Consider the following 21,951-nt stretch of genomic DNA (forward strand, 5'->3'; position numbering starts at 1 on the left):
ATTCAATCATGTAATTGATAACAAGAACTCATATATCATATTTACAACAGTTGGTGTAGCCCCCACCAACACATTTATTCATGTCCCTTACATTCCTCATACACAGAAAATCACATAAACTTATAAACATCACTCCGCACTAAAAACCAGAGGAAAAACCCTGTTATTTCGGGACAAAATCTCTGGAAAAGCGTGAGTGACACAACTATCAACAAAGACATCAATTAACAAATGAAAAGAGAACAAATATTAAATCAAAACTGTTGCTGTCACTTGAATCCAAAGAAACCACTACTGCCACATCATACGTGTCGCTAAATCTTGAAATTTATCTAAGAAGTAAACAAAAATAGAAATGTTTGAAGCGCAGTGTGTCATGAACTTTACGTTTATAAATAGAAATCTATAATGTCTTGCCAAATGTACAGCTAAATTTGTTTGAAAATGATAGAAGGGTAACAGTTATTTTGTTTTGATTACTAATTGAATATGCCACATCGATATCAATCATGTATAAATTTTGTTGCAGGGAGATATTTCTAAAATCAAATAAAATATACCAAGCTGTCTACAATTATTTTCGTTTTGGGGGGCAGTGTCTGAAATACTTGCCAGGGAGTACTATTTTTGAGTTACTAAAGCAATATATTTGATAATAAAAAAACAATATTACAATTATCTAAGGATAACCAAAGTGTAAGCAAAATCATTTGACCGTAACAAATGAATAACTACTGTAAAACCCAAGTGTATGATACAGCATGCAGAACTAATAAAAAACCATATTCTTTCAATGCCTAGACCAACTAAATATTTGGGAAAGAAAGAAATGAGAGCAACTAATGCAAATAAAAAATAAACATAATATCATCATGATACTGTCAATTTATATACAAGTGCAGACATACATGTACATAGGCAAAATGACACATACACATACAAAAGGATACATTGATCTTCAAAGCAGTAGACTGGTTGCTAAATGGTAACTGGATGACACTGGATCTGGTAAGTCATGTTGTAACAATGTTTACAATGCAATGTATTCTAATGCACTAATACACAGAGAAGACAAGCAAGGTGACAGAACTACTTGCAACGACAACGAATCCACACTTGACAGAATTACTGATCAACGCCAGTATTCCACAAGGTCATGATACCTGTCAAAACATGTCCTGCCACCATCACGGTCATCTGTGACATCCTGAATGCATAGGAACACATTGCATTGTTGACATTTGAAGACAGATCGTGGAAAATGTCTACTCTGGACTCGTGCTATGTCTTCTGGTCGATCAGAACGCCTGATGGTCTCTGTACACACAGCACACTGTCTTCCTCCACCAGCCACACGCTTTGGTCTATGGCGCCCTTCCAACCGTTGTTCTTGAGTGACCCTGTTACGTGGAGATTGTAGAGTACGATTGGCCCGCCACTGGTCGATCAGCTGGTTGATCAATTGGATCCGAAAATCCAAAAGGGATCGCTTCCGATGATGTTGACGGATGTGAGGTGTAACATGGCCTTCGATGATGTACGCATTTAGTATGGCCACTTCTATACAGTAGAACAGGACACGGCGGTACCAGCGAACTGATCTCCTACCATACCCATAATACTGGATCATCTGGTCACAAAGATCCACACCTCCCATATACTTGTTGTAGTCAGGAAGCAATGGTGGACATGGCACTTCCCTTGTTCCTCCAGCTTGGCGTCTATCCACAGTCACTGGAACACCATTATGGTCTGGTGAATGGATCGTTGATAGAAAATAGACTGGCTTTCTGTCCATCCAGCTAGTGGCTAGGACAGGGCCAGCCATCCTCCATCTCATGGTGCCCCTATCAACGTTGGCGAGCTTGATGTCTTGTGGAAGTGCAGAACTGAATCGTACTGTCCCACACAACAATGTTCCCTGTTGGTAAAGATCGTTAGCTAACCTGACACTTGTATAAAAATTGTCTGTATACAGATGATGACCTAAATTAAATAAACCCTGAAGAAGATCTGAAACAACTCGCCTGGCTTGCCCTACTTCTGGTCGGTTTCCCTCTTTCCCTGAAATAAATAATAAATAGAAAAAATGTCAATTTCATTTCAAAATGTTTGTCATGTATTTGATGATTATTTTGTGACTAAAACCACACACCTAACAATACAATAGAACCCTGAAAAAATACAAATACTGAAATAGAGTAAAAAATACCTACGTATGTTACATTTATTTTATGAGAAATGATAATTGATCTATCCATCAAACTATATGTTTGTCTCACTATTATTATGACTCACAAACTTACAAAAATGGAAGGGACTGAATACAATAGTATACTGATTTGTATGTCATGTCATATCATACATGATTCGGGTTTGATAAGAAGTGTACAAAATAAATACAATGACAATATACTAATTATAATTTATTTACTGTGGTAAAATTGAAGACATTGTGTGTCTGCTATCTGATATTATTTACACAATAAATTGACTAACAAAAATTATAGCTGTACCTAGTAATATTATGAAGACATTGTGTCTACAATCTGATATTATTTACACAATAAATTGACTAACAAAAATTATAGCTGTACCTAGTAATATTATGAAGACATTGTGTCTACAATCTGATATTATTTACACAATAAATTGACTAACAAAAATTATAGCTGTACCTAGTAATATTATGAAGACATTGTGTCTACAATCTGATATTATTTACATAATAAATTGACTAACAAAAATTATAGCTGTACCTAGTAATATTATGAAGACATTGTGTCTACAATCTGATATTATTTACATAATAAATTGACTAACAAAAATTATAGCTGTACCTAGTAATATTATGAAGACATTGTGTCTACAATCTGATATTATTTACATAATAAATTGACTAACAAAAATTATAGGTACCCAGTACCATGATGTGACTTTGATAAAAGTGTGCACACAATAATAAATTACAATGCCAATACAAACATGAACAACATATTTACCTTGATATATCTGAAGCCTCTTGACGTACCCGGTCTCTGCTTCAGATAAAACCCAACACTTTATCCCGAATCGATGTGGCTTGTTTCTTATGAATACTTTGAATGATAATCTTCCCTTGAATGGTATAATTGACTCGTCGATGGATACCTCCCGAGAAAGAATATAAGCATCAAAAAACTTTGCATTTATGAGATCTAAAAATAGTCTAATCTTGAACAGCTTATCATAGTTTGGGTGTCCTCTAGGCTGTTGTAAGTCATCATCGGAGACATGTAAATAACGATAAATCTGAAGGAACCGATCTCTTGACATGACCTCAGGAAAATTACAACAAAAGAGCCTGTCTGTCCTTCTCCAGTACAGGTCTAATGTAGGCAACTTCATGACACCCATCGCTAGACATAATCCTAAAAAGGCTTTCATTTCAATTATGTCGATGTCTACCCATGCCCCCCTGTCGTTGTGTCTTGCCCTCTTCCTTGCTGCGTTCAAATTCGTCATGTCTACTAAGAGTTGTAAAATTATATTGTCAACAAAAATGCTAAAATAATCTAAAGGTCGGCTGTCGTTGTGCATAGCTATAGTGGGCCCACTGACACGATCGTAAATAGGGGCTTGCCTACCGTTTATATTTTCACGCCACTCTGCCATCGGTGGATTTGGGTCTTGTTGTTGTCTCAGCCGTTGACGTCTTGGAGGTGGCGATGGTGGTGGTGGTGGTGGTGGTGGTGTTGGCGGTGGTGGTTGATTTTCTTGATCGTTTATGTCATCTTCGCCACCATCTTGGTCGATGTCTTCATCTTCTTCTTCACTTTCTGAGCTATTTCCGATGTCAATGCGATCAAAAAAAGCCCAGAAAGCATCTTCATCATGCAGTGGATCGATACGGAGTTGTCGCCTTGTCGCCATTTTTAAATTTCTGTGAGGAATTTTTCGATTTTCGCAGCGTAGATTATGTGATTACTCAACAGATTCGTATATGTATGAGCAAAGGAAAGTATATATGACTCCCTAGCCTGGTGACTAATAGCGGGTCAATGGCGGGTACCCCTATTTCGCTTTTTAAAGGCGCAAAAACTTGTACGATGTTGGGGTATTACAAAATTGCCTGTTATCACGCATGCGCGCGTTTAGTATATTACCGAGCCGAGTAAAAAGGGTTAAGAGCAATACACTTGGTAAGGTACTTACCACTGATTGGATTGTTAAGACTAATACACCTGGTGAGGTACTTACCACTGATTGGATTATTAGACTAACACACCTGGTGAGATGCTTACCACTGATTGGATTATTAAGAGCAATACACTTGGTAAGGTACTTACCACTGATTGGATTGTTAAGACTAATACACCTGGTGAGGTACTTACCACTGATTGGATTATTAAGACTAATACACCTGGTGAGGTACTTACCACTGATTGGATTATTAGACTAACACATCTGGTGAGATGCTTACCACTGATTGGATTATTAAGAGTAATACACTTGGTAAGGTACTTACCACTGATTGGATTGTTAAGACTAATACACCTGGTGAGGTACTTACCACTGATTGGATTATTAGACTAACACACCTGGTGAGATGCTTACCACTGATTGGATTATTAAGAGTAATACACTTGGTAAGGTACTTACCACTGATTGGATTGTTAAGACTAATACACCTGGTGAGGTACTTACCACTGATTATTAAGACTAACACACCTGGTGAGGTACTTACCACTGATTGGATTATTAAGACTAACACACCTACAAGTGTGTGAATGTGTTGTCAGTAGAAGGAATTCTTGATGGACAGCAAAGGATGTACAGTTTGAGGCTACTTCTGTATCATTCACATAAAGTCGATATCTCTCTGTCAAACCAAGTACAGCTTCCTGATACATAAAATCAACAGAAGCCAAATTACAATGATAGACCATGGTCCAAAGTAAAAATAATCTAACATTATTTAAAATACAGCTCTATAGTACTCTGTGTATACTCAGTGTAGTAATTATGAATTCACAGTCCATTAACATTCATTCTTGTATGTCTTATGTTAATAGGTTTAATCACATTAAGGTACAAAGTGACATTCACAAGACCATTAATGGCATCAAACCTTTGCGCCAAGTTTGAATACAATTGAATGGTGTGAGGGGGAAATCATTATAGGGATGGATGGTGGACTCTTGCTCAGAGCAATTAATGAGTTGATGAGCCACGTCCACTGTGGTACTCAGCAGTAGTAGTTTCTTAGTGGCAACAATGACCATAATAAAGTCTGAATAAAGAAACTATGCCTTGTTCATGATGTTATCACTGCAGGACTGCAGCAGCTAATAAGACAATTTCAGTTGTACTGTACAAGATCGATCAAAGTGATAACATTTTACTGATGCCCACCTCCTTTGCAAACTGGCAAACACCCAGCTGTACACATTGCTATACTACCCACCTCCCCTGCAAATTGAAACATACTTATCTGTACACATTGCTGTACTACCTTCCTCCCCTACAAACTGACACACACTCATCTATATACACTGCTGTACTACCCACCTCCCCTGCAAACTGACACATACTTATCTGTACACATTGCTGTACTACCCACCTCCCCTGCAAACTGACACATACTTATCTGTACACACTGCTGTACTACCCACCTCCCCTGCAAACTGACAAACACTCATCTGTACACACTGCTGTAATACCTACCTCCCCTGCAAACTGACACATACTTATCTATACACACTGCTGTAATACCTACCTCCCCTGCAAACTGACACACACTCATCTATACACACTGCTGTATTACCTACCTCCCCTGCAAACTGACACATACTCATCTATACACACTGCTGTATTACCTACCTCCCCTGCAAACTGACAAACACTCATCTGTACACATTGCTGTACTACCTACCTCCCCTGCAAACTGACACATACTCATCTGTACACACTGCTGTAATACCTACCTCCCCTGCAAACTGACACATACTTATCTGTACACACTGCTGTAATACCTACCTCCCCTGCAAACTGACACATACTTATCTGTACACACTGCTGTAATACCTACCTCACCTGCAAACTGACAAACACTCATCTGTACACATGGTTGAGGAAATCTGATTTGTAAACCACTCTTCATTGTCCAGGGTGTTGCTGTACAAGTTGTGGTGTCAAATTGCAATAAACTGCCATCCATCAATTGTATAACAACACTATCTCCTGTGTTGCTATGGATACAGTAAACTTTACCATCCACTATTGTTGAGGAGCTGTAAAGGACAATAAAATGTTAGTTTTCAAAGAATTTCAACTCAGTCCATAAACATCTTTAATCTTTACAATTTGTTCCTGGTCCTATCAAAATATCACACATCAAAACAACTGCCACTAATACAATTCAGATACAAGTATACAGATTCCCTGGCCAAAGATACCTTTACCTTACACAACCTCGGATCCTGTAGTTCATCACGCTTTATTTGAACAATTTCTTTTAAGCACAAGTGTGTCCTTTTGTGTGAAATAGTGAGTTGAGTGAGTGATGGTGAAACAGTAGGGTGATCACTTTCCTTTACAAAACTAAATGTGAATAATAAATCAAAATGATTTGAAGAATATGAGAAGTTTTTAACAAAATTTCCTGAGAGACTTATGCCGACTGGCTGTACCATTATTAAACGGTAAACTGAGAGTCTTTTACATCAGTCTGTTTGCAGGATGACGAGACAATTATTCAAATAATCATTATGTAGCAGTGTCAAAAACTAACTTGTAACATGGCATGGCCATCATTGTCATACATTTAAGTAAAACTTATTACATAATGAATTTTTTTTGTGGATTTTGCAATCCAAATTCTTAAATAAGCATGCTGTTAAGTGTTTGAAAGAATATACAATCATGTAATTCTGGTTTATACATCACAAAAGTTGCTGTGCAACAAATTACAAAACAAATGTTTGAAAGTATGCTGTAGAAACATAGATGAGGCTGCCACAGGGAGAATATCTCTATGTTTACAATTATAGTTACTGCGTCTACATAATCACAGTCTCCTGGAGGGTCTATGGTCTACATAGTTACTGATATAAGGTAAACATGTTACCTGGCCATAACAAGCTAGACTGGCCCTGTCAAATTATTGTGCATCTACATTAGACATACCTAGCTCCTACCTCTGTATACTGTTTTTAAAACATTATTATACCATGGAATAATGTGTACTCACACACAGAATAATTTACAGACAATTTTCAGGAGTGTTTTATAAATTATATATCGGATCAGTGTCCTAAGCCAGATTGATTTAAGGATGGCTCCTATTAACTCAAATATGAGATCGTCTGAACTATCTGATGTAGACTATCGGAGCTAAAGTTTCTGACTACATTATTTTTCAAATATACACATTACCTGACAAAACATTGACTATCTGATTTACTAAGTATACATATTACCTGGCCACAAGTTGACCTTCTGATGGTACAAAGTATACAGATTACCTGGCTTCAAGCTCATTGTCTAAATTACGAAGTATGCATATTACCTGGCCACATGCTGATCATCTGAATTACTAAGTATACACATGATTACCTGGCCACAAGCTGAGTTACTAAGTATACACATCACCTGGCCACAAGTTGACCGTCTGATGGTACAAATCATACACCTTACCTTGCCACAAGCTGATCATCTGAATTACTAATTATACACATTACCTGGCCACAAGTTGACCTTCTGTACTCTTTGCATTCTCAAGACGGAGTTCATATATGCGTGATTCTGAACAGTTGGCTTCCATGGTAACAGCAAGGATTTTGTTCTCAGTAATCCAAGTAAAATGACCCCAATTGAGAGGTTTGTTCCATTCAATGGGCTGCTCATCACTCATTATCCTGTTAATACAAGAATTTTACAGGAAACTGAACAAGTTATATGAATTTCAATAATAGTATATATTTTTTTTATAATTTTTATATTTATATACTCATTAACATGTATGCATGCATACACACACACACACATACATACATATACATACATACATACACACACACACACACACACACACACACACACACACACACATACATACATACATACATACATACATACATACATACATACATACATACATACACATATCACCATGCCTGTGCCAATCACCATGCCTATAGCATGACTGAACCTCAAAAATGGCCCTGGCCAGCTGTGAAATCAAAAACATGTTAAATCTACAAATTATTATATGTAGCCAAGTTGACCTTATGTAGCAAAACACTGAGTTTTATTTATGAGTATAAAAGACATATACTGACATACCTGCTGTGTTTTTATATAATAACTACATAATACATATACACTACTCTACAGTTGGATCTACAAAGTTCAATTTATGTGTTATTAACTTACATGAGTAGTAATATAGTACGCTTGATTTTGTGAATTCATTTTTTGTTAAATATAACATTAATCTATATCCTAATTCATTTTAATTTATAAATGTTTTTTTTTACAACTAGAATACTAATTTATGCTGCATGATTTGTTGTATTTTGTGTCATAATGTAATATGTTTAATAATTAGTAAACTATTAGTGAAGATGATGTTGAATTACTGAGAATGTTATTATATCATTCAGTCATTTTTTTATACCAAGGAAAACTGAAGTCAAGAAATGTGGTTCAAATTAAGCCCCATTCCATCGTCACAAACCACGGCCTGTTTTACGGCAACGTTCTTAACGAGCCTATATTTCAAAATGTAGTGGTAGAAATAATAACTCTGACATGCAAGAATGCCCCATTCGGGATACACGTGAACCTCAATATTCTCCCCCCCCCCCCCACACACACACACCCACCCATCTTTAGACATTTTCTCAGAGCTGTGGGAGACCAACAGTCATGAATTATAATTATAGTTCCAATTAACCCATTTGGTGTATACCTCAATATTGTTCTGTTTTGAGTCCAGTTTGAGACTCATTAAAGTCATGAAATCCCCCTGAGAAATGTACTATTCGTAGTTCCTTCATGAAAAACATGAAATACTTTTGGTGTCAGTTTCAGGAAATGAATATCAAGACAATTATTATGCCAAATTATTCTGAGGAAACAAGCGTGAGAAAGATTCCAAATTACACTTACATGTATAAAGTATCCCCAAGACTCTATCAGTTTCACCAACTTTTTAATTCAAAACTTATTTTGACCCTCCATTCATAATATACACTGTTGATGTGTAGGACTTTTATTTCTTTACCATCTGCCAATATCTTGAAAAGTCCCAATGTTTAGGAAAATATGTTCACCATTATTTTTAGGGGGGGGGGGGGGGACAGCTTTGTATACATTGTAGGCATGCAATATACATACACATACCGTACTAGAAATTGGTATTTATGAAAAATGCACGGAAATGGTGATTTCTTAGGTCATAAATTACAAAATCACAGGATTTAAATAAATGACAAAAATTCCCAAAATAAGTTGTGTATGTGATACCCCTATATAAGAATGGTTTGAGCTGAAATCACATTGCCATATTATAAAGGAGATATCAGAGTCGTTGTAACTTGTTACGATCATCTCTTGTTGAAACACACTGTAACAATAACAGTTCTCATCTCTTGGTAAAACACAGCATATCAACCACAAAGGTAAGTTTAAAGAATTTAAAACTGTTCTTTTTATAATAAGAAGTTTCTTTTTTTTCAATACATCCCAGGGGGGTTATAGCTGATTTGATTTAGCCTCCCATTGTTTACATAGATGTTAATAGATTACTAGTATTGGTTTCAAAGTAAGGCTCCAAGTTTCTTCACTTGGGGAAGTGTACAATAAAGTACGGTACTTGAAGATTTTATGATCTATCTCAGTTGGATACTAATACACATAAGTTGTCAATGCATTTGCATGAATGAATAGACAACTTTATACAGTAAAAGGAGCTGTCTGCTTTTCTTTGACTAAGTCTTGCTTTCTTTTCTAAGACATGTGTGTCATCAATTTTGTGTTTCAATGAATCCATGTAAATACCTGCAAATTACAACTATGAACTCATTCACACGTTCACAGTAGAATTACTTACTAATGTTATCGTAGTAGCCATATCATTCAAAAATACATGGGGACTAGTATTTTCAGACAAGACAACTACTAAGTGTGTGCACCCTGGTGTTTACTCCTGATATTATCTCCCAAGTTTTAGGGTAACTTCAACAATGTCTGTCACTCTTACAGCAAATGTAGAGACAAAGTTGAAAACCAAAAATATCTCTGTAATATTGTTGTTCTTTATTTTGTCAAATCAGCTGTAAACAGCTGTCACAAAACGAGAGAAGTTGAAGACATTATATCAAGTTTACAAAAATAAGTTTGTGTTACTGAAAATTGAAATTTGACTATATATTATTGCAGATATCATTAATTTTGTATTATAGCATATAGTTCCATTAACCTTTGCAATTTTACTGCTTGTACACAGTGGGAATATAATTGATAACAGGGTGCACTGTCTTGTTTATACAATGCGGAAACCACTATGTAGGTAGTCTAGTTTCCTACACATGTTACATTTTCGACGATCATCTCCACTTCTTGCAGTGAGGTCGTAATAAATATAGGAAACTAGACTACAATGTAGGTAGTTTGGTTAAAACTTCAAACATGGGTTTGATGTGATTTATTTTGGGTAAATGAAAACGTCAAGAGAATCTGGGGAAAAAAAGTATTCAAATTTCATGTAACTTCTGCTTTTGGTTAGGATGCATGAATCATGGCATAGATTGAGTTTGTAAAATGATATTATTTGAAATTAACAGGTATCTGTTGTTTTAGACTGTCAAACATATGGTACAGGAGCTTGAATTGTCTGGGATTATCATGGCAATAGTTTATGAAATCAAAGTAACATTGTCCTATTGTCCCAATCATGCATGTTATCAAAAGTGAAGTATATTTCACAAGCGATACGCCAGGACAAACACAGGCAATCAATAGTTACATGTGAAGCAACAATATTTGACACATACACAATAATAGTTCAACATCATTCAGAGTCATTGTCATCACTGGAATCACACTCACTTTTCATGAATCCGACAATACTTCTGTTCAAGTAATCACTCCATCAGTAGAGTTCATTCTGCTGGTGAAGTGTATGCTTTTTGAACAAGCAGCTAGCTTTTCAAAATAATCACTCCCACAATGATCTGATGATTTAGCATGCTACCTCACTATCCCCGATATCGGGAATAACTGATATTTTGTACAAGTCGGGTGTGGAATATGATGAACTCATCACTCTGAAAGCTGTCCTAAACTCTACAGTAACATTGTACATGGTGTCAACTGCATTATGATTGACACAAGAAACTTTTTTTCTCCATCAAAAGTATGCAAATGAGGTTGACCACATAACAGACCAAAATATAGTAATCCATCATTGTTTTTATACCACCAGATGTCAAATTAAGTACGATACTACTGCAGCAAAGTCATTTTTTAAAATTACTGATACTGACATGAAATTTCTTGCATGAAAATAACATTCATGAAGACATCTAATAAAAATATTATAGCCTTGATATTAGGTTATATGCCTTTGGTGCAAGGATACATCAGCATTCCTCTGCACATCGTGTGATTGTATCCATGCCTTCATGCATATAACCTAATATCAAGGCAATACATGTAATATTTAATCTTGATTACAGGGTAAGGTACTACTATTACCTACTTGACTTGTAATGTAATATATGGAACAAGACTACGGTAGTTTTATTTTGTATCTATCTTAAAATAAAGTTGCTTTCCATACTGATATAAATCAGTGAACTACATTATCAGATACATGGGAAATGTTTGTAAGAAGCTTGTTGGGAAATTTTAAGGATCTATTACAATTTCATGTATATCTGTCACTAAAATTCTTCTATAAAACAAATCGTTATTTTCCAACATTGCAAACATTATTGCATAAAATAAGACACATCATCTTCATATTATTGATGGTGGCTTGTACAGGAAGAAGAACTTGAAGGCATACCACAATCAAAACTGTCTCTATTTTGATATTCCAGCATGGAAACTTTGGTAGCCATCTTAACATTGGTAATGTTAGTACAGACGTCTACAACTCAGACCACTGATGACCAGTGTTTAAGTATTTGTTCCAATTCATGGCCAGATACTAGAGGTGCTCCTGGTCAACCTGGTGCCCCAGGTATTGCTGGACCAGTCGGCATACAAGGTAAGAACTACTCCCCCCCCCCCCACCCCACCAAATGTCATCAAGTTCACATTAGAAAGCTCATATAGAGAGTAGATGGTGTCTGCATGTATTAAAGCTTTGGAGATAAGAGGCAATATGCCCTGGTAAGTATTTTTTGGACAAATATAACGTTTGGTCATAAACATCAAGGTCATGAAATTAAGTGATGTGCATATGTACTCCATATTGATTGACATTTGTGCCAGGTTTGTTGAAATTGAGTCATGGATGTCTGAGATATGGCTGACCACGGATAGACAGACGGATAGTATGTAGCCCCCCCCCCCCCCCCCCCCCCTCAATAAAAAAAAAAATCAAGTGATCAGAGAAAAAAGAGAATTTGTCTTTATATGGGATTGCTTATTGAAAATTTATTTGAAAAATCATCTGAATAAATGAAATCTATAAGGTTGATGTGGAAACAATATTCTGTGAGTAATCAGTACATTACATGATTTCATTTTTTTTATCAATTTTCATGTTTATTTTGAAGAAAACATTTCAAAAATGGAAAGGCTAACGTTGAATTGTTCAACAGTTCCTATTTCTAAATCATAGAGAACTATAATTAGCCTTGTCTTACTAAATGACAGACCTGATTTGATTTGATTTGATTTAATTTAATTTGCTCAATTACGATGTTGATTAGTCTGACATCATTCCTGGGAATGCGGTTGTAAACAAAATTATCAATAACGATTATGCTTACTTACATGTAAACATGTCAAAACTGTTCACAAATGTCACATTTCAAAAAATGTTAACACATTTCCGATAAATTAATTGACTTTACACCATCAAAATGATTGCAATGAAAACAAATTATCTGTCTAATTTATTTATTTTAATTCTTATTCCAGGTATTCCAGGTAGTCCGGGCGTCACTGGTCAACAAGGTCATACTGGTCAAGTTGGACCACATGGTCCAAAGGGTGACAAAGGACAAAAAGGTGACACAGCAGAAACCCAGAATGTTAAAGTGGCATTTTCTGTTAGACGAGAACAAAGTATATCTAGTACAAGTAGTACTGCACAAACCATTACCTATTCACACTCTACACTGAACCAAGGTGCTAATATTAATCTCAATAACGGTGTCTTTGTTTGTGTAGTACCTGGTGTGTACTATTTCTCTTTCTCATTTCTTACTTGGGCAGGTGAAGCTCTTCGGATCCAATTGAAACAAAATAACATAAATAGATTTTCAATCTATCACTCAACAAGACAGACAGGAAGTATAATGCAATCTCAGTGTGGTATGTTACATTTGAATCAAGGGGATGAAATAAAGTTAGTGCTGCATGCTGGACACAGAATTAATGCCAGTAGTGACGTGGGTGAAAATGTTTTTAATGGATATCTTGTTTACCCTGATTGAGGTACTTTAGTACATTCACTTTATCAGTATATGAATTATCTGTTACACTGTGTTTCCTAATTAGCACGCTGTACTTCTTTTGGTGGTAATTTGAGCTTACTTTCAGGAAACCAATTTCCTCACTGCTGAGGAATATAACAAATTCTATTATGCAGCATACATGGGAAAAAATCAGAAAGTAGCATCAACAACTTTAAAAAAAATACAACTGTGTGAAAATGTGAAATGAGTATTCATTAAATCATTCAGGTTTGAGAAACTCTGGTAATAGAAGCTGAAAAGTAAGGTGAAACTACCATAATTGGTGACAGAGTGTATATATATATACAATAATGTTGTTTGAGATGCTCAGTATTATGACTGTAGAACCCACATAGATTTTATCTACTTACTGCAACACTGCAAAAATAGAATGAAGTCCAACATGCGTATACATAGAATTTTTATCATTCTATTGTAGAGGGCTTGTGTGATATAGAATCTCAGCCCACTATAATTTCTAGAGTGGTCTGAGATAGAATTGATGAAAATGACTTTTCTAGCATTAAAAAAATGCAGCTATGATAAAAAAAGCTTCACATTTGTCCTCCTTTAAAATATATATTTGGTTGATAAAAAAGTTGATTGGATTCTTTTAGTCTACACTAACGGTTCATAAGGCCTAATAAACAAATTGTGTGTTTCTGATTATGCTTAATTTTAGAATAGATGGGGTAGGTAGATTTTCATTTTTTTTTAAATATTTTTTTTTCATATGCGGGTGTCGAGTTCAGGTAGTTATGTTTTCCATTGTTTTCCAAATGATCTCTGTGTTATTGGTTTCTTCCTATCAGATGTACAACCATTACAGATTGGAATAACAGTTTTTATATTGTCTTTTTAAGTTGATGTCAGTTTCCACATATACTATTTCTTGCGAGACTTCACAATTTTCGAAATGTTATTATTTTTTTCCTTGAATATGTAAAAAAAAAAAAAGTTTAGGGTCGGCGTGAAAAACTAGGTGGAGTCGGGTAACCGGAACCAACAATTTTTTCAAGGTCTAAAAAACATTAATATGAACAAAATGTATAATGAGTGGAATAACCCAAGTGATTGACATTATGTTTATTTGACTATGTTATTATTCACTTCACAAGTCAGTTTGCTAACTATAGGGTTGTCTTTAAGTTAGCAAACTAAGTTGTGAATGGATAAAAACATAGTTATATACCTGCTTTGTTACCCTTAAACCTGTACTAGTTGTAACTGGGGTATATTGTTCAATCAGACAACCAACAATATATTCACATGATCACTGGGAATTGCTAAAATACCAGTAATTTGACGATGTACATGTCAACAAGAGGTCTATTTTATCTATAAGTAGTACAGTAAGAAGTTGAAAACACTTCAGTGGGGATGCTGATTTTGGGGTGTGGACTTAAAAATCAATTCGATTGGATATGTTGCACCATACTTTGTGTACTGCTACACAAGTATGTTTACCCATAGGTAATTCAATACTGTTCAGGATGTCCGATATTATGAGTAAGTCATTATACCTAACAAAACAGTTTCAAAAAATATCCCAGTTGTAGCTAATGCAGCTTTAATAACTACAAGTATATTATTCTATATTCTATGAAATTAAAATTTAGACAGTTTACGTAGCCAGTAGAGTGAATGTAATGAACACTATTAATTACTAGAACTATTAAAATATCAACCCACATGGTGGATCTAAAAATCTTCCTTGTCTTTCTGTTTTTTTCAACACAGTGGCAAACCACATTCATGAAGTGTAGTTCAAAGTCAACCCACTTGGTAGATACCTCAATATGTTCCGTCTCTAGTGTTACTTTTAAGCAGTCAAAAACCTTTATTAAAAAGGAATCACAAAGGAGTTCTTCATTGTAGGTATTAGAACCATGAAGCTTTTAATCAGTTCTAATGGACAACACACGATACTCTGGTAACCCACCTTGCAGTCATTTTTTAAAAGAAGTGTTACAAGAGGGAACATCTGATTTCACCTCCCCTCTCCCTCCTTTCCCCCATGGGAAAAAGTAGTGACTAAAATTACATGACAGTACATGAAGCAGTCAACAGAGTGTGGCTAAGACAACTCTGTGAGTTTCCAAACATGACATCATTGGAAACAAAATTAGTAGAATATATTCACTGGTTGAGAATGCAACCAACTTTTCTTGTGAAACACTGGGAAATGGTGATTCCTTCGCAGGAGGCTATAGTACTCTACTATCATGGCAATCACTAGTGGTCTAAAAGCTGCTTATAAACAGCACTCCTAGTGGCCAAAGTATAAAATATACAATCTTTTGTCTTTCTGATAAATGGAATATGGTATCTGGTCTTCACAATGACTAATTTTACAGTTCTTACATTTATTCTGATATTAATGTTAAATGACCAGAACACATAAAAATAACACCAATGGCATTACAACACAACTCACTTCAGAGTTTGGGTAATGATTGACGTTTGGTTTTATCCACTTGCCTATCTATCCCTATTGCTATCTTTGCAAGACATGTAGTTTACGTGCATAAATTAATGAACAAAAGACAAAAGAAATGTACATATGGTTTACCATTCATTGTCTACAGTATCGATCTCATGAATATGTTCCAAGACTTTATGAATATATGATAATAGTGAATCGTGTTCACTGGTAATCACTAGTAACCAGTCGCTAGGACGAGTAATTACGATGCATTTGACTGTGACAACGTCCCTTACACATATATAAGTAGGTTGTGTTGTTGCTACATGAAAATGTAATCTAATTTTAGGCTTAACAACAAAACCATTAGCAAAAGTTGAATTAAAGATATAACTAGGCAGAGGATAATTGCATAGCATAAAATAAAAAGTTTATTTCCTACCTGTATCTCCCAATCAGTTGATGGTTTGACACTGTTCTTTTGAAGCCATTGCCACCACCAGCAGCTTGGAGACACACACTGTCATCTAGGGTGTTCATGCCTATAGTTTATATACGGTATAATTACAATGTTAATTTAGACAACTTGGAGACATATACTGCCCTCTATGGCACTTCTAGGTATAATTTATACATAGTACAATTAATGTGAAGTTAGAGAGATAATGCATTAAAAATTATCAAAATTATTAAAAATTAAAATTATTGAAATTGATAATTTTGGCCGCATTTTTTTATGGAAAAATGTTTAGGGGCTGTGACTCACTTAAAGCTACATCACATTTGTTTTAACTTGATGTCTTGATTCTCACCTAAATAAACATGTCTCCCTTTATTACTGTATTAAAGCTACTAATAAAGAATTTACCAGCGACAGTGATTACATTTTCAAGTTGATCTATTTTGGTGGAAAACCATATCAGCTAAATAAGATAAGTTGAGAGTCAAACTTACTTACATTCATAGTATGACCACCAGCCTGAGTTATATTAGGCGGGAAAAACAATTGTGTGTTTACGATAACATGGCCTCAGAAAATAGGGTAGATAGGTCAGGTTTTATTTTTTTTTATTTGATCTTTTTAATTGTTTTTATTTTTGAAAAATAACTACAAAACTACATCAACCCTACAAAATATTGGTCAGAATACCCCTTCTCTGATGGTTTGATGAAATATATAAAACATCGCTGGGGAAAGAAAACAGACATGCATGAAGGTCAAGAAGACAAAGATTTTCTTATCTTTCTTTTTCATATGGTTAAAAAAAAATATTTAGGGTTGGAGGCTTAAACTAGGGTCGGTCGGTTTATTGGAAATAGACTATTTTCTTCATTTGGCCTACAGTATTATAAAACACATACCTTTAGTGAATTCATACAATGCAACTGTTCCATCAGCTAATACTACTCCCACATCATTGCTATTCTGAGCTGATCCAAAGAAGACTTGATTGACATTACTGCTAAACTGAATGTAGTATGCACACATTGGTGGGGGTACCACCGCTGAACGGAACGGTGTTAACAGAACACGACCTGTAAAAAAAACATGAAATGGGTTTATTCATACAAAATTCAACATGCTAGTAAAACAGAACAAAAGTTGATATCAACAGTCAGACTATCAACCAAATCTTCTCTCCCGTCCTCTATTCTGAAAATTCCAGTGTAATTTTTGTCTATGGTGTCAAAAACATTGGCATCATGTTTGACTAAATATGTCACAGAATGTTTACAAAGTTGCCTACATAAAACTTGGGCATTTCATCTCTATTCGTCACTTCCTCTCTCCACAAGCTACTCAAACCCTTGTCTCTACATTCATTCTGTCTCACTTACTGGCAGATTATTGTAACTGTTTCCTTTCTGGTTGCTCTAAGCACCTTATAGATACGTTGCAAAGAGTTGACAACACTGTTGTATGTCTTGTCTGTAATGCTAAAATGTATGACAATGTCCAACCGTGATGACAGATTATTTAGCAGTACACATTAGCTACACTCCCATTTTTGTAGTAAACATATTCACCATACCTGCATCGATAACAGCCACATAAGCACTGTCACTCTCAGATATTCCACGACTATGGTTGGTAGTCCAGGACCATGTATATTTTAAATAGTCACCTCCATAACATAGGATATGGATGCAATACCCTTGTTCCGGATCCCACTGCACTGCCACAACTCTTTCCTCCCTTGTTGCACCAAACTCTAGATTCTGTTTTAAATACCAATGGTAATTACTTGAAGTCCATAACTGAACTGAAAATAAAATAAAAATTACATAATATAGTATGATTTTTTTGATGTTTGATATTCATAGGATGAACAAAAATTGTACAAAACATAAATGCATTCTGCTGCTATTTATTCTCTAAATGTTCATTTAAATACATTCAACAAATATTTATGTTTTGGTGTGCTGAGATAGAAGTACTTATCACATATGATGTGCTCTGTTTATTCACATTTTGTTTTGTATTTACTGCACCAACTGCCTCTGATGTGGCTATAAACAAACATGCATAATTATGTGTTTTACTATTCATGAGTTTCTATATGAATATTAAGTAAGGAGATGTGTGACTCATTATCATTGGCACACAACTTTAGTCTTAGACTCATGGCAATAAAGGTAGCAGTGTTTTGTAGTGTACTGTGAATCTGGTTGTCTTGGTATGTAACTTTAGTCTTAGACTAATAACAATAAAGGTAGCAGTGTTTTGTAGTGTACTCTGTGAATCTGGTTGTCTTGGTGTGTAACTTTAGTATTAGACTCATAGCAATAAAAGGTACCAGAGGTTTGTAGTGTACTCTGTGAATCTGGTTGTCTTGGTATGTAACTTTAGTCTTAGACTCATAGCAATAAAGATATCAGTGTTTTGTAGTGTACTGTGAATCTGGTTGTCTTGGTATGTAACTTTAGTCTTAGACTAATAACAATAAAGGTAGCAGTGTTTTGTAGTGTACTGTGAATCTGGTTGTCTTGGTATGCAACTTTAGTCTTAGACTAATAACAATAAAGGTACCAGTGTTTTGTTGTGTGTTCAGAATCTGGTTGTCTTGGTATGTAACTTTAGTCTTAGATTCATAGCAATAAAGGTAGCAGTGTTTTGTAGTGTATGCTGTGAATCTGGTTGTCTTTCCTTATTACCCATCATGCCAAACATCAGTCCACCTGCTACCAAGGCCAGAACTAGAACCTGATCATGTTACCCTGCAAGACTCAGCAGAGATAATTTTAGTTTGGGTGAAGAACTTACCATAAGACTTAGGAGTGAAATTTTCTTGTGCTTTGGCCTGTTCAGATGGTAATTCTTCCAGCCAGAGTGCTAAAACTGTAGAGTCTACATTCCACATCATTTCAACAACCTGAGACCAATAAGGAAATAACAAACATTTACAGATAGTATAAGGGTTTATAGTTTTAGTATGTTTACATTATCAAGACCAGCATCAACTCTAATTTCGGTGGTGAAATTGATCAAATGTTTTTTGGGGATTGCATTTAGATCGGATTTAGTCAAATATGCTATCCAAGTCTTTGACCCTGCTTAAATCATGACTTAAATGGATAAGGAATTACTGAGAATTGTGTCATCAACAGAGACCAGAATACATGTAAAGCTAAATGTATTCACTTCACATCAAGCCAGCTTAACAATTAGTGTCAACTTAAACCACCTTCTCATATTACCCTAGACTAACTCTAGACTGACTTAAACATGTCCTTCTGTTTTGTTCACGTTGGGTTTTAAAAGATCATAATGTTTAGCACAGTCAGCACTTTGAGGCAGCATACAATGTCAAGTAAGAATCTTCGCTTTACGGTGTACATGTAAATATCAAATATATGTATCAGTGTTTACCTGAGTCAGTACATATACATACTAGGTGGTATTTCCATTGCAGTGCAGTGTTTACCTAAGTCAGTACATATACATACTAGGTGGTATTTACATTGCAGTGCAGTGTTTACCTGAGTCAGTACATATACATACTAGGTGGTATTTCCATTGCAGTGCAGTGTTTACCTAAGTCAGTACATATACATACTAGGTGGTATTTACATTGCAGTGCAGTGTTTACCTGAGTCAGTACATATACATACTAGGTGGTATTTCCATTGCAGTGCAGTGTTTACCTAAGTCAGTACATATACATACTAGGTGGTATTTCCATTGCAGTGCAGTGTTTACCTGAGTCAGTACATATACATACTAGGTGGTATTTCCATTGCAGTGCAGTGTTTACCTGAGTCAGTACATATATATTCTAGGTGGTATTTCCATTGCAGTGCAGTGTTTACCTGAGTCAGTACATATACATACTAGGTGGTATTTCCATTGCAGTGCAGTGTTTACCTGAGTCAGTACATATACATACTAGGTGGTATTTCCATTGCAGTGCAGTGTTTACCTGAGTCAGTACATATACATACTAGGTGGTATTTCCATTGCAGTGCAGTGTTTACCTGAGTCAGTACATATACATACTAGGTGGTATTTCCATTGCAGTGCAGTGTTTACCTGAGTCAGTACATATACATACTAGGTGGTATTTACATTGCAGTGCAGTGTTTACCTGAGTCAGTACATATATATACTAGGTGGTATTTACATTGCAGTGCAGTGTTTACCTGAGTCAGTACATATACATACTAGGTGGTATTTACATTACAGTGCAGTGTTTACCTGAGTCAGTACATATATATTCTAGGTGGTATTTCCATTGCAGTGCAGTGTTTACCTGAGTCAGTACATATATATTCTAGGTGGTATTTCCATTGCAGTGCAGTGTTTACCTGAGTCAGTACATATACATACTAGGTGGTATTTACATTACAGTGCAGTGTTTACCTGAGTCAGTACATATATATACTAGGTGGTATTTACATTGCAGTGCAGTGTTTACCTGAGTCAGTACATATATATACTAGGTGGTATTTACATTGCAGTGCAGTGTTTACCTGAGTCAGTACATATATATACTAGGTGGTATTTACATTGCAGTGCAGTGTTTACCTGAGTCAGTACATATATATACTAGGTGGTATTTCCATTGCAGTGCAGTGTTTACCTGAGTCAGTACATATATATACTAGGTGGTATTTACATTGCAGTGCAATACCAAAAACATCATGCATACTTGAATGAAAATGAGCAGAAAATGATTCCATGTGTACAAAAGTATGAGAAAAACAGCAACATTAAGTTGAGTGGCTTGGGTGATAGACATATAATTCTATCAGTACAGATTTTCTACATGAACCCATCAAAATAAAAGACCATTTGAACACCAGTAGAGGTGCTAATTTTTGAAGAATCAGACTTTAAGAAGGATAGAATAGAAACAATTCTAATGTTATCAATTACCTTCACTTGTAACTTATCAAATGGTAATGTAAATTCTCCATGTTTTAGACCGTTCTTTTCAAAAAATATGACATCATGGCGATGAGGAAGGCGTTGGCTGCTGACTATCAGACTACCAGATGGCCTAACAAAAATACAAAAATAATTTTTATGCGTTATCAATTCTCAGTACCTGTAATAGCATTTTACCTCACGCTACATGGTCAAAATAGAACAAGAAGGTTGACTTATTCTCAGTACCTGTAATAGCATTTTACCTCACGCTACATGGTCAAAATAGAACAAGAAGGTTGACTTATTCTCAGTACCTGTAATAGCATTTTACCTCATGCTAGAGGGTCAAAATAGAACAAGAAGGTTGACTTATTCTCAGTACCTGTAATAGCATTTTACCTCATGCTAGAGGGTCAAAATAGAACAAGAAGGTTGACTTATTCTCAGTACCTGTAATAGCATTTTACCTCACGCTA

At 35.4% G+C, this 21,951-nt stretch overlaps 1 protein-coding gene across 4 annotated transcripts in view; it reads right to left on the bottom strand.

Annotated features, from left to right (window-relative positions):
* LOC144443236 (elongator complex protein 1-like) overlaps window positions 1-21,951 on the bottom strand; it is a 60,253-nt gene that overhangs the window by 30,625 nt on the left and 7,677 nt on the right. For all 4 annotated transcript variants that reach the window (XM_078132653.1, XM_078132652.1, XM_078132655.1 and 1 more), the window contains 8 exons: window positions 21,482-21,605; window positions 19,370-19,478; window positions 18,138-18,368; window positions 17,467-17,640; window positions 16,547-16,646; window positions 7,722-7,898; window positions 6,071-6,272; window positions 4,727-4,883 (listed from right to left, as the gene is read on the bottom strand). In XM_078132653.1, the coding sequence (XP_077988779.1) occupies window positions 4,727-4,883; window positions 6,071-6,272; window positions 7,722-7,898; window positions 16,547-16,646; window positions 17,467-17,640; window positions 18,138-18,368; window positions 19,370-19,478; window positions 21,482-21,605 (1,274 nt within the window). The remainder of the gene's footprint in view (window positions 1-4,726; window positions 4,884-6,070; window positions 6,273-7,721; window positions 7,899-16,546; window positions 16,647-17,466; window positions 17,641-18,137; window positions 18,369-19,369; window positions 19,479-21,481; window positions 21,606-21,951) is intronic.

The sequence above is a fragment of the Glandiceps talaboti genome, chromosome 12, assembly GCF_964340395.1.
Source record: "Glandiceps talaboti chromosome 12, keGlaTala1.1, whole genome shotgun sequence".
In the NCBI taxonomy this organism is placed as follows: domain Eukaryota; kingdom Metazoa; phylum Hemichordata; class Enteropneusta; family Spengelidae; genus Glandiceps; species Glandiceps talaboti.